The 14,296-nt window shown below is 40.5% G+C and overlaps 1 protein-coding gene across 1 annotated transcript in view; it reads right to left on the bottom strand.

Annotated features, from left to right (window-relative positions):
* Nucleotides 1-14,296, bottom strand: part of LOC136862785 (aristaless-related homeobox protein) — a 210,342-nt gene that overhangs the window by 26,363 nt on the left and 169,683 nt on the right. Inside the window, exon 6 of the mRNA XM_068226517.1 lies at nucleotides 3,566-3,640. Coding sequence (XP_068082618.1) covers nucleotides 3,566-3,640 — 75 coding nt within the window. The remainder of the gene's footprint in view (nucleotides 1-3,565; nucleotides 3,641-14,296) is intronic.

The following is a 14,296-nucleotide window of genomic DNA, read 5'->3' as shown; positions in this document are numbered from 1 at the left end:
TTATAAATAGTGCATATGATTTCTTTCTGCCATTCTCTCGGGAATTTTGCCCCTTGGAATACCTTGATTAAAAATGTAACAAAACTCTCCCTCATATAATTATTTTTGATACTCACTTCCAATAAACATTTTATCACATTTCCCCTTCCCGCTGCTCTGTTCTTTAATTTACTTATCAATTCCACCAACGCATCACCTGTTATTCTTTTATCCAACTCATGAATACCCATCTCAAACCTCCTTTCAACCTCATATCCTCCTCCAACCCTTACCCATACTTGCTTCTCTCCTAACGGTTTCTGGAAATACTTTACCAATGTTCCATACTCAATTTTTGACTTTGAAGCTCCACTTGCACCACTGTTCATTTTATTTACTGTCACCCACACTTATTCTCCTTCTCTGTTTTTACACTCCCTGTTTATCGCTTCCGTTTGGACCTTTTGCCATGCCCTTTTTCTCTCTGCTAGCATTTTCTTAAATTCTTTTCTCAACCTGCAAAACTGCTCCCTTAAGCCCCTCCCTCCGGATTTCCTGTACTCACCTGGATCTCTCATCACTAATTTCCTCTTCTACTTACACTCTTATTGTACCAGCCCTCTCCCTCTTCTCTAATCATCTTCCTACATGCTTTTTCCACCGCCACTCTACTAATAGGATATCCCAGTAACTCCAAAGCCCTATCAATATTATTACCCTCTAATGCTACATCGATCCCTATCCTAATAATCCGAAATTCTGTATCTTCATGGTAGTTATTTAACTCCGATTTGCCCTCCACTGTCCATATATACTTGGAAACTACACTACCTTTCCCCTTCCCACCTCTTCCTAATCCCCTCTCCTCTACTTACCCACTCATATTCACCATTACATATACTGTGGAATGGTGTGATTTCACCCAATCAAAAACCTCGATCTTGCTTATTCTATCTAACATATATCCCGAACTAAATACCAAATCAATAACACTTCATCCCTCTTTCGTAATGTATGTCAATTTTCCTTCCCTATCAACCTTCCACTACCCGTTCAGAATGTATAAGTTGCTCGCCCCACATAATTCTAGCAACTACTGCCCGTAGCCATTTCTCCCTTCATCTTCACTTGTGCTAACCATATTTAATCAGGTCCCCTCTTTTATACACTGGGCTGGAGCTCCAAATCCCCTAACAAAATTAATCCATCCTGTTCGTACATTCCGCTAATCATATTTATTTCCTCCAACAACCCTTCAAAAATATGCATTCGCATATATCGAGCCCCTGGGATGATTGTATATAAAACCCAATCTCTCATTCTTCATCTCTCCTCCCGCTAACATAAACCTAACCCTCACCACCTCTTCCATCTCTTTCTCAATTTCTAAAATTAGATTACTTATATTTTCTTTTACTAGTAACGATACACCCCCAGGACTCCTTCTCCTCTTTCCCTGCTTCTTCCTCGTTGTATTCCTTACCACGAATCCCTTCCAAGTTAAATTTTTTTCCTTCTTCAAACCATGTCTCTAGGAGGGCCACTACATCAAAACTCTCTTACCTACTTCTTCTTTACCCATCTTACGCTACTTCCCTTTTCAGTTTTGCCACCTCTCCCTCCAGCAACTGCAGTTTTCTTTCTCATTTTTTTCCATCTTCTCGTTGCTCTCTTTTACCTCTTCTACATCCTTCGTTACGAAATGTCGTAAGTCCTTTAGATCCTTGGAATGATCCCTTATCTTTTCCTTTAATTGGACTATCTGACACGCCTCTCTCACCATGACTTTTAACACCTCAATTTCTTCCCTCCCAAGAGCGCCCACTAGGCCAGGCCCTGGGTTAACCTCCACACCTCCTATTATAAGCAGCGCTACCATCACCACCGCCACCAGCATCCCTGCCATCTTCCCTATATTCTATCCCTTTATCCTTTTACACAATTCCGTTTTCTTCTTCGTCCTGCACTGCCAACTTCCAATCCTCACTAGATACAGCTCCAACGTAACCCCCATCCTTCGGCACTCACTCAGCATATCCGTTCACACTGCTTACTCAATCAAGACTGTGGATATCTTTTTATGTACTTCATCTCACCCTGGTGTCCTCGTTAGTTATACATTTTTAACCGACTTAAGGGACTTGAACGAAGAGCACTCAGCTCGGGAACACAACTGAGGAGATATATGGATCAAAATCGTATTCTTGAACATCATAGATGCAGTTTTTCGTAGTTTCTACACTTCATATTCACACAAGTAACGAATTGGTAGATAACATACGAATGTGGACCTTTGAAACAGCGAGATCTACACGAAGCTGAAAACCTTGTGAAAATGTTCCAATAATATTTAGAAATTATACTGTACTCGTATCGTCAGACGATTCACAAGTCTTACGTGATTAGGCAGTATACTCTTGGCCGTATTTTTAAAGGAACTTTTTAACTTGTGCAATAAACGAAACGATTATCCAAGTCGTGGTGTGTCAGTTTCATTTCCATACTTTTTGGCTACAACTACTGAACCCTGCTCTTCAAGTATACCATTAGTTGCACAGACATATTAAATACTTGCTTCAGTACTAACGTCCAACGTGAATATTTCTTTTTCTAAAATATCATTATTGGTGGCAATGAAAGAGACGTACCCCGACTTTACGCCTGACTTAAGTCTTTCCATATTATTATTATTTTCTCAAATATATTGTACTGGGATTCATCTTCGTGAACACTGTTTTCGAAAAAGTTACAGATCAAATATAAGATAAGTAGTTTCATGAAGTATATTTTTAAATAAATATTTCATTTATAAATTAATATTCAGTTGCTATCACGCATGCTATTCATACGCAGTAAGCGAAAATGTACTTTAGATATTTTAGTTTTATAAAACTTGGGTACAGCACCTTACGTACGTTTGTATAATAATTTGCATGTCGCGCTATTCAAGTAGCAAATGTTAGAAATCCAATGTATGTAACGCTGTATGCACCTTTCCAGTGGCACATAGAAGACTTCCGAAATACAGTGAATTCTTGTCTCATACCCAGGCAAGGGTAACCCTTTGTCTTATGGTAAATTATTATTACTGAGCTTTTTCAAGGAGGTAACATCTAAAAATAGAAATTAAGTTAGTTGACTGACTATTCGGTTACTAACCAATTACGTCACTGAATTTGTACTCGTGCAGAATCATGAGATTGTATTTGAACAATTTCCCTCTTTGGACAAGATATATCCGTTCAGCAGGACGTCACAGTTCACTGTATTTTATTAATGATTGTTTAATCATTTCGCATACTTTAATATTCCTCGAGAATTATAGATCATATTATACAGCATTGATTCGACGTCTTTGCCAGGGTGTAGTATATTCTGAATCAGGGATCATTCATTTGGGATCCTAGTTTTAGGTTTTCCAGTATAAAATAATTTTTGACGGAGGGAGTACACGTGTTTTACCACCATCTTGTTTATATAAACTTTAGCCTTGCATGTAATGGTAATTACCTTCAGTGTTTGGATTGAACAAAAACGCGTGGTTGTATGAAAATCAGGAAATGAAGGAAAAAGGGAATATATTTACCTAAAGATAAAGGCCCATTTGCTGCAGCTCCTCCCGTGAGAGTCTGGGACGATTCCAGGTTTGGGCTGGAAGAGACTGTCAGATAGCACATCAGTATAACGTAATTTATACAACACACTATTAAGAGATACAGTGATATACACTATATTTTCAATTCAGTTCAATTCAATTCAATTCAGTTCAATAGAACTTTACAATTATCAGACGTCATGCTATACGCTAATACAAAAATCATATATTCTAATTTGTATGCAAAAAAAGAACCACACATTTTGGTTTACAGTTCATTTATAGGCCTATAATACACGCAACTGTTAATTAAGTGCCTTTTGAAACTTTTTATCATTCAGACTTTTTATATCATTAGGCAGTTTGTTATAGAGTAACATACCCTTTGGCCCATTTTGTTAGTGCGGTGGAAACCCATGTGGTAATCATTCCTATTACTTGTTCATAATTGTGGTTCTCACTGTTACTTATAGTCAATATTTCATTGTATTTAATAAAGAGGATTGATTTCTACATATATATTGTACAAGGAAAAGTTGCTGGAAAAGGAGCATGAGATGGGTCCTAGGTAGTGTTCGGTTCTTAATAGCCGGTGTAGAGAAAGGTACTCGCAGTGCGAAATAATAGATGTTCTGTTTCTAAGGCTAGCTTTATTCCATTGATAGGATGCGTAGAAAAATTTATTATTTCGCATGTGAAACCAAATTAATTGTACTTCCTTTCTGTAATAATTATTATTGCACTGTCTAAAATTCTCAATACATGCTCGTAGCAAACGAAAGTCAAAGAGAATAACTCTTCATGAAATAAATGTTACTTCAAGTGAGTCTTTGAAAATTCAATATCAGATAAAAAATTAAAGTCCTCTTCAAGAAGTTAACGTTTGAAACCTAGAGTCTTTATACGAAAATGCCTACAGTCTTTTTAAGAAAGATGCCTACAGTCTTCTAAAGGTTATTATCACATGAAAATATATCACTGGAAATTTCTGGAATACTTTGAAATTTCCGAGTTCTTTGAATTAACACTTGAATAAAAATAAAGTTATTAGTTCATGAAGTCTACTACGAATTAGTGACTGAACTGGATTATTTATCACTTTGAAATGACTTCAAAATTTTATCACTGTCTCTGCAGTTTAAGAAGTTTTGAAATTAAAGGCACTCATACCGCCTGAATTATTATTTTAAGCAGGAACTAGTGAAATGCAGTACAGCAAACAGCATTGATGTCGTGATGTACCATCTCCCACGAAGTACCACGTTCAGTCCCTCGTTGTACCACGTATGGTCTCTCACGTCGTACCATCTCCCACGTCGTACTACGCCGTATCTCGTTCAGGTTGATATGATAATGGCAACACTCGGTCAAGATTTCTGTGTCAAGTGTTAAATTGTATTGACACTAGAGAGTTCAATTGACGGATTAACTTATAAGAGTGTTGAACTAGCACGATTCTACTTATTTGGAAGTCAGTAAAATAGCACTAAGTATTACAGTTCATGTCACAGTCTATCATTTCAAGTTGAAATTAGAAGCATAGTTCTAAGTAAAGATACTAGACTAGCAAAGAATTCACTTTGAAATGGAAGCGCAGTTCGAAGTCTCGAAGCACAGTCCACGGTAGGAAATTCTATCTTTATAACACATTTCAAAGCATAGTTCATTCTATTTACACAATTCACAGTACAACTCATTCTATTTACACGAAAAATAATGCCACAGTCTCTCTGGGTTCACGGTATTGGATTGAAAATGAATTTAAAGAGTGAAGTGAAAGTTCCGTTCTCTAACCACACACGAGCATATGTTTGAATGTTCCTTGTTGTTTACTGCACCAATATTAAGCAAATAATATTTATTGATTTCTTTCAACTGAGTTGATACTTCCTTAATATATGGTAAAATAACCTTAAGATTCACTGTATCGTTTTGTATTACTGTTCACAAATAAGATAATATTTCATAAATTGTCCTGAGTCCTGAGTCTCATTGATATGAAATTTACAAGTCTCGATTAGCACTGGTCGAATGTTAAAGTCACATTATCACATGCGGTAAATTTTATAAGTCCCGAGCTATCACATTCGAAAGTTAAAGTTCACATTAATACAGGCTGAAAACTTTATAAGTTCCAAGTCAATCTCGGAGATAGGTTAACGTCGGAGATATGTTAATCTCGACACACGCTGGATGTTTTAAAAGTGTCGACGCACTGTTGAAAAATTTTATAAGTCCGGCGAATAGTACAACATTACGAACGACGAAGTTCCAGGTTCGCGACCCGCACAGTGTTTGCACGACACATCGTCGCGGTTGAATTACGATGCATAACTGATTCTACCTCCTTGAACGCTGTCTTTTATTTGCGCAGTCGAGGTCACTGCTGTTCGCTCAAAGAATTTTTTTCTTTCCACTACAATATCTCCGTAACCTGGGGGCCTATTGGCTTGAATGTTGAACACGGTGACATCCAAGTAATGGGCTTTACGATGGTATGCTTCATTTTTTATATCTCAACGGGTTTTCTAGATTTAAAAAGGTTACTGGAATGTTCCAGACGACAGAGAGTCAACTATATGTGGCGATTACTTCACAGCCGATGACGTACCCTCTCACTCGCTCTGAGCTTCCACGCCGTCTCGTTAGCTTGCACGCTGTAATCAAATGTTCCGTGCCGTCCTGTTGCAAATACTTGGCGACATAATGAACTATGTTCCAGGAAAGAAAAAAACGCCCTTAGGCATTCCTTATACGATATGTAAAAAAGTGTCGTGATATTATGAGTTATGAAAGATTGTTCGCAAGAACATCGATTCGGAAAGCGAAAAGTGATCCTTATAGCTTTCTTTGTAGAACAAAATGTCGGTCGGTGGATGCAGAGAAGGTCTCGGCCCACAAGTGGACACGGCTGATCCGTGGTCCAACAGCTCTGCACTCTGACCGGCCAACCGAGCAGAGAAGGGGTGGTCACGGCCCTACCGTGGCTCTACACCTTGCATTCGTGAGACGGGACAGGGCTTGACCTCACGGCTGTTCCCAACCGTCGGCTGTCCTGAGAATGGTTTTCCGTGGTTTTCCATCTCCTGCGCTAAGGCGAATGCCGGAACAGTTCCTAGTATAGGCCACGGCCGCCAACTCCCTCACCTTCTCCGAGCATCTCCTTCACCGTAACAAATCTCTCGGCCTGAGAGACGGCGTTATCGTTTATGAGGCCCGTCTCCCTCTTCAAGGGAGGAAAGAAAATATTTTAGTAGTAGTAGTAACAAAATGTCGTTCGAAATATTAATTTGCCACCCAATCCCAGAAGGAGAGAGTACTCCACGGTAAACTCTTAGTAATGCATTTGTATCTACAAATTTTGATTGCGTACGTAATAAAAATATTCCAGATTAACATTTTACATACAGTACATAATTAAAGTGATTTTTTCAAGATATATGTCAATCTAGAACAGTATCTAAGAATTTAGTACACATAAGTGCTACATCGGATAATGAAGTGTTGAAGACGTGGAAACGTATCAATGGGCATATATCATAGAGCACCCTTGGGATGATAACTTATTTAAGGTATGTTGCTCAGCATTGCCGGTAAAAAAACGAGATTTTAATAAATCTATAAATAGCATGTTACTCTTCCATTTCGTGCAATAAGAAATTTGCTCTTCTCTAGAGATTTCTGAACCTAAATTTACGTGGGAAATTTCCCAAATCTCGGTGTCACAAAGGCATTAGGTCCACTTTACTATGTAAGTGTCATTATGAAATTCAAGAAATAATTTCAATCGAAAAAATGTCTTAAACTAAATACATTTTAAAATAAAATTATGTTCTTATTGATTCATAGTAACGTGTGGTAATCTTTGATCTGTCAACCTCTGTGGTGTAGTGGTTAGTGTGATTAGCTGCCACCCCCGGAGGTTCGGCTTCGATTCCCACCTCTGCCACGAAATTTGAAATGCGATACGAGGGCTAGAAAGGGGTCCACTCAGCCTAGGGATGTCAACTGAATGGAGGGGGTTCGAATCCCACCTGAACTATCCTCGAAGTGGCTTTCCATAGTAACCCACTTCTTAAGGCCACGGCCGCTTCCTTCCCTCTTCCTTGTGTATACCATCCGATCTTCCCATCAATTCAAAAGGCCCCTGTTCAGCATAGCACAATTCTTGACCTGGATGAGGGATTTTCCGTACTTAGAAGAAATTAAAATTCTCAGATAGCTACCGGGGTCAAATTCGCAAGAAACCTGGAATTTTCATATTTTTTGGGACGCAAGTAAACTGTTGTATGCAGCCGTAACTTACCTACGTCTTGAACATCAGGATCAGGTTCATGTCCAGTTCAGCATCGCTAAATAAAAAGTCTCTCCAAACAGTAAGCCTAACAAGAAAATAACAATCCTGAGGTTGGAATTGTTAGCTGCAACAACAGATAGTACGATGTACTCTAACAGTGTTTATGATTTCATCATCATATTTTGGAGTGAAGCCACTACGGTCTTAGCCTGGATTCAAAGAGAATATCAATGGGACGTGTTCGTACCCAACCGATTGAAAGAAATCAGGGAACTGACTGAAGGACACGAATGGAGGCAGGTTCCTGGCAGCATGAATCCTGAGAACCTCCCATCCCGTGGCGTTACTGCTAAGACGTTTTTAGAATCAAGGTGGTGAGAGGGACCTAACTTGCTACAAGAACCACCATGTTCATGGCCAAAGCTAGATGTACAGTTTGATGAAGACGAGATTACCAGTGGCAAGAAGAAGCGTGTTGTTTCCTCCATGCTGTCAGCTACAGTCGAATCTGTTACGTTTATTGCCTACTTTTAGGCAAAGCACACGTTTAATTGTTTGGTTTTGTCACTTTGTGAAGAATTGTCGAACAAAGGACCTTGACAGATTCCGTTGAAACTTGACAACAACAAAATTTACATCAGCTTAGCTTAAAATTTAAATATGGTTCAGAAACATACTTTTTCTGGAGTTAATGACCCAAAGTTATCTAATATGATCCCATTTATGGATAGTAATGGAATTCTACGCCTAATAAAAAATCTCAGGAAGAAAGTATCTGAGTGGTATTTGTCAACCAGGTGTTCCGTCTAGGTCTGAGTATCCTGTCCTTTGATAATGGATTTACGTAAAGAATCGTATCATGCAGGTCCATAGATGATGATGAATCTCCGGATCCTTAGTGGAAGACTAACTGTTCGATCAGTTCGTGACAGTTGACTTCAACGTAAGAAGCGAACAGTCAAACATTTAGAAGCTTATCCAGCACTTCTTCCTGAGGATAGAGTGCGAAATGATAAGATGTTTGATGTTAATGGTGCAGATCTAACAGGTCCGCTATACCTCAACATGGAGAAGGGCAGTAAGAAGAAGGCATGGGTGTGTTTGTATACTTGCGGAGTGAATCGAGCAGCTTATATCTTCCCTCTCAACTGTCAGCTTCATTCAGAGTTTTAGGACATCAGCCAGAGGAAGGGGTCGGTCATCTCTTGTACACAGCGACAATGTACCAACTCTTCTGGGACAGATAATGCATGTACGAAATTAGACTGTGATGCTATTAGCCTTTACAACACTGCCAGAAGAATACTGAAGAGACTACTACGCCGTGACCTGGGTCGAACATCAGTAGACAACGAGTAAATTCAGACAATTTTGTGCGACTGTGAGTCCGTCACCATTGTTCGCCACTAATTTACTTGTCAAAAATTTCCAGGGATTTGACTCCTCTAACACCTATTATGTTTATATGGGGAGCTGAATAAATAGGAGTTGCAGATTTTGATTTGTTTGAATCCACTGCTCTTAATAAGAGACTTCGCTACCGCTAAAGCTGCAAGAAGAGATTCGGAGGGAGATATTGTTCCGAATTCTTGGGACAGTTGATGTTGTTAACAAATAAGCAGCAACATAGACCGATTTCAGTTGGTGGAATAGTGTTGGTGGGGAATTACAACCCAAAATGTGTATACTGGTCTTTGGCAACAGTTCTTGAACTCCGAAAGGGAAATGATGGTGACACCAGACTGTTCAAAGTGAAGATATGTAGAGGCTTGTTTCTGAGGCCAGTGCAAAGAATCTACCGGTGGAACTAGAATTTGTCCAACAGAGTGAAAGTGCAGTCATCGCCAGAAGACTTCGAGATGAAGCTGCTCAACTACCCCAGAAGAAAACCGCGAATATCGCCAAAGAGATTCAGAAAGAACTGGTGGAGACAAGTTCTGGAAGGACGGTCCGTAATCCTCTGACACTGAAATTTGGTTGTGTTGTCTGAGTTATCGTTGGACTGAACACCGTAAACTTAGGTGGGATGAGATGTATAAATAAGCCTAAGATTTAAATAGTATCGATTATTGTTAACTGTGTTTCATGTATAGAATTTCTTTGCATTGAGCTGAAGCCATTCGTTTTCAGTTTCGACGCAGCTAATTTATAAAAGTTAGACTCTTCAGTCTGCCGAAACCAATATCTAAACATATAAAAGTTAAACTCAGCATGTCATTGACATAGCCAAGGGGAGGCGCGTAAAGTGGCGCAATGTCATCGTACTGCAGCAATTTGGACCCCCGCCAATGACAGAGCAACGGTTTTTAGAACATCTCGCAGTATATGCTAGAGAACAGACAAAAGATGACATCTTTAAGGTAAGTTTCAGATTTCAAGTTCCTAAGTACACTGACTGACAGAGCAAATGCAACACCAAGAAGGAGTGGTTCGAAAGGGATGAAAGTTGGGGAAAAAACAGAGACGGCACGGACGAATAATTGATGTTTATTTCAAACCGATATGCAGGTTACACAATGCGCACGGCATCGACTCAGTAGGATGTAGGACCACCGCGAGCGGCGATGCACGCAGAAACACGTCGAGGTACAGAGTCAATAAGAGTGCGGATGGTGTCCTGAGGGATGGTTCTCCATTCTCTGTCAACCATTTGCCACAGTTGGTCGTCCGTACGAGGCTGGGACAGAGTTTGCAAACGGCGTCCAATGAGATCCCACACGTGTTCGATTGGTGAGAGATCCGGAGAGTACGCTGGCCACGGAAGCATCTGTACACCTCGTAGAGCCTGTTGGGAGATGCGAGCAGTGTGTGGGCGGGCATTATCCTGCTGAAACAGAGCATTGGGCAGCCCCTGAAGGTACGGGAGTGCCACCGGCCGCAGCACATGCTGCACGTAGCGGTGGGCATTTAACGTGCCTTGAATACGCACTAGAGGTGACGTGGAATCATACGCAATAGCGCCCCAAACCATGATGCCGCGTTGTCTAGCGGTAGGGCGCTCCACAGTTACTGCCGGATTTGACCTTTCTCCACGCCGACGCCACACTCGTCTGCGGTGACTATCACTGACAGAACAGAAGCGTGACTCATCGGAGAACACGACGTTCCGCCATTCCCTCATCCAAGTCGCTCTAGCCCGGCACCATGCCAGGCGTGCACGTCTATGCTGTGGAGTCAATGGTATTCTTCTGAGCGGACGCCGGGAGTGCAGGCCTCCTTCAACCAATCGACGAGAAATTGTTCTGGTCGATATTGGAACAGCCAGGGTGTCTTGCACATGCTGAAGAATGGCGGTTGACGTGGCGTGCGGGGCTGCCACCGCTTGGCGGCGGATGCGCCGATCCTCGCGTGCTGACGTCACTCGGGCTGCGCCTGGACCCCTCGCACGTGCCACATGTCCCTGCGCCAACCATCTTCGCCACAGGCGCTGCACCGTGGACACATCCCTATGGGTATCGGCTGCGATTTGACGAAGCGACCAACCTGCCCTTCTCAGCCCGATCACCATACCCCTCGTAAAGTCGTTTGTCTGCTGGAAATGCCTCCGTTGACGGCGGCCTGGCATTCTTAGCTATACACGTGTCCTGTGGCACACGACAACACGTTCTACAATGACTGTCGGCTGAGAAATCACGGTACGAAGTGGGCCATTCGCCAACGCCGTGTCCCATTTATCGTTCGCTACGTGCGCAGCACAGCGGCGCATTTCACATCATGAGCATACCTCAGTGACGTCAGTCTACCCTGCAATTGGCATAAAGTTCTGACCACTCTTTCTTGGTGTTGCATTTGCTCTGTCAGTCAGTGTATTTAACCCTTTATAGGGCAGGAATTTTTTTGTTGGTTATGAGTATATTTTTATGTTTCTCTTAATCCTGAGTTGCAAACGAATAGGTTAGGACAATTTTTAAGGCAATTTGCTCCTAAATTTGTTATATACGAATAAAAATAGGGTGGCTAAATATTTAGCCACCATCCATTCTGACCCATAACTTTCTGTACGTGGATGGTGGCTACTTATTTAGCTACCATCAGTATATGAAGTCACAATTTTCTTTCATTGGTAGGAACGTTAAAACAATACCGTAGACAAATACAAATAGTCTTTACAAATTTGGATGAACCTTGAAGACAGACTAGGAGAATTTTCAAAATCATCTTGTATATCAATGTCATCAGTATCCATGGGATCAGCTGATTCAATCTCTGACACATTATCGTGCAATACAGAATCATTGATGCTTTTAGAACGAGTAGATGTATCCATCACCCGAGTTCTGTATGCAACAGAATTTTCAGCATCACTATCCCACCTTCCTCGGAGTCGTATGCTTGATCTGCTGAAACAGCGTCTAAGTAAGTCGAATAGCTCGTCTGTCGACATCTTATTTACGTCCGCGTTCTTCGCCATGACGTATCATGAGACACAGATAAGACAATACGGTTAGACAGATGTTTTCTGGCAGCTGGACGCTGTTATACTTATCATTTATAGCATAAAACCTAGGCCTAGGCCTACGGTTAAAAGTGAGGTTATGTTTGTCACTTGCCAACTCGGATAAAGGCGATAATATTATCTGAGCGGATAATTTCCCATACCAAAGTCGCATATTGGTTACATGTATGTTTATTTCTACATGTATTTATACCTCACAATATTCTATAAGTGTTTCCTTTACAATGTAAAATAATTAGTTGGCAAGCGTAGTATTGTTTGGCGCAACTTCAACAAAACAACTTCATAAAATAATGTACTTGTAAAGAGATCTGCTTGCCGTTGGCAGAATAGACTGCCAGAATGTCAACTGAAGACACTGATATAACCACAACTAGCAATTCAAATTCTGTTTGTTAGAAAAACAACATCGAATTCTCTCCAATACAGCATAACCATGTTTTTCCATGGAGCCTCAATGGATGGTGGCAATATCCTTAGCCACTTCGATCGTTTTCCAATCCCAGTTGCTTGCACAGCCTTTATAATCTTCTTTGTGGCTTACTATTTAGCCACTATCCGTTCAGGCATGTGGCGTATGGCGATAAAGACCAAATTCATTGTAATTTGTTAAAAATATGGACCTTTATGTGGGGTGGCTAAATATCTAGCCACGAACCTATAAGGGGTTAAACAGAAATAAACATAAATATTTATTTCTAAATATTTGAGTGTTATTTGATAGAGACTGGTGATGTTCTTTCAAGAACGAAACATGTCATTTTAATTTAATAAAGTTGATACTTTTTCAGGTGTAAAACTGTTTCCATATGTTTTCTTTTTCAGGTAGTTCATACATTTATTTTCTCAAAGTTAGTTTCGGCAGACTGAAGAGTCTAATAGTTATATTTTGAGCTCCTTTGCTATTGTTTACAAGACATCCTCCATGTTAGAATAATTGTGTCCGACTATTAAGGAACTGTACCCGTGTTTGGCCATTTTTGAAGTGCACTTCCAACGGTATACCTGCGCAAAGTGCACGTTTATTGAAATTATAAAAGCATACGGTTTTGATGGAAAACATAAATGTAATAATACGATATTTCACGTTAATCTCAAATGTGTGTCGCATGAAATATAGTTATTATTTCAGATTAGTTATTAGTATCATATATTCACCCATCACTATGCAATATCCTTCTCCAGGGATAAACGGTTAGCGTGCTGGCCTTTGTTTACAGGGGTCCCGGGTTCGATTCACGGCAGGGTCGGGAAATTTAACCATCATTGGTTAATTTCTCTGGCACGGGGGCTGGGTGTACGTGTCGTCTTTATCATCATTTCATCCTCATCACGACGCGCAAGTCACCTACGGGGGTCAAATTGAAAGACCTGCACTTGGCGAGCCAAACATGTGCTCGGACACTCCCGGAACTAAAACCCATACTCTATTTCATTACTATGCAATTTCATAAAAGGACAATCAGAGTGCTCGAATGCACAAAGACCCAATCTAGAACACTGTAAAATTAACAGAGTAATACTAGAGGAATTTCTACACATGCTTGTGATCACATGATACCAAAGTACAACTTCGAAAAACTGTTTGAGACTCAGATTTTTTAAAAAAGAAGACTGGGATATCAAAAAATGGAATACTGAAAAAGAAGATATAGTGTGGTGGACTGATAGCTCAAAGCCTGTGGATAGCACAGGAGGAGGGATCATCCCCCGTAGGTGACTGAGAGATCAATCCAGATGAGCCTGGGCAGACACACTACAGTCTTTCAAGCCGAAATGATAGTTATCACAACATGTCTTGAAGAAAATCTGAAAATGAACTACAGGAATGAGAATATTTTCATTTTTACGGACAGTCAATCGGCCAGTAAGGCACTAGAGGCAGTCCGGATAATATCCAGAATTGTCTGGTATTGCCACTCACTTCTCCTGAAGCTAGGGGCAGAAACACATTTTATAGGCACAGAAC

The sequence above is a fragment of the Anabrus simplex genome, chromosome 2 (genome assembly GCF_040414725.1).
Source record: "Anabrus simplex isolate iqAnaSimp1 chromosome 2, ASM4041472v1, whole genome shotgun sequence".
NCBI classification, from domain to species: Eukaryota; Metazoa; Arthropoda; class Insecta; order Orthoptera; family Tettigoniidae; genus Anabrus; species Anabrus simplex.
The sequence above is the reverse complement of the archived record's forward strand: the minus strand, read 5'-3'. Positions and strand labels throughout refer to the sequence as shown.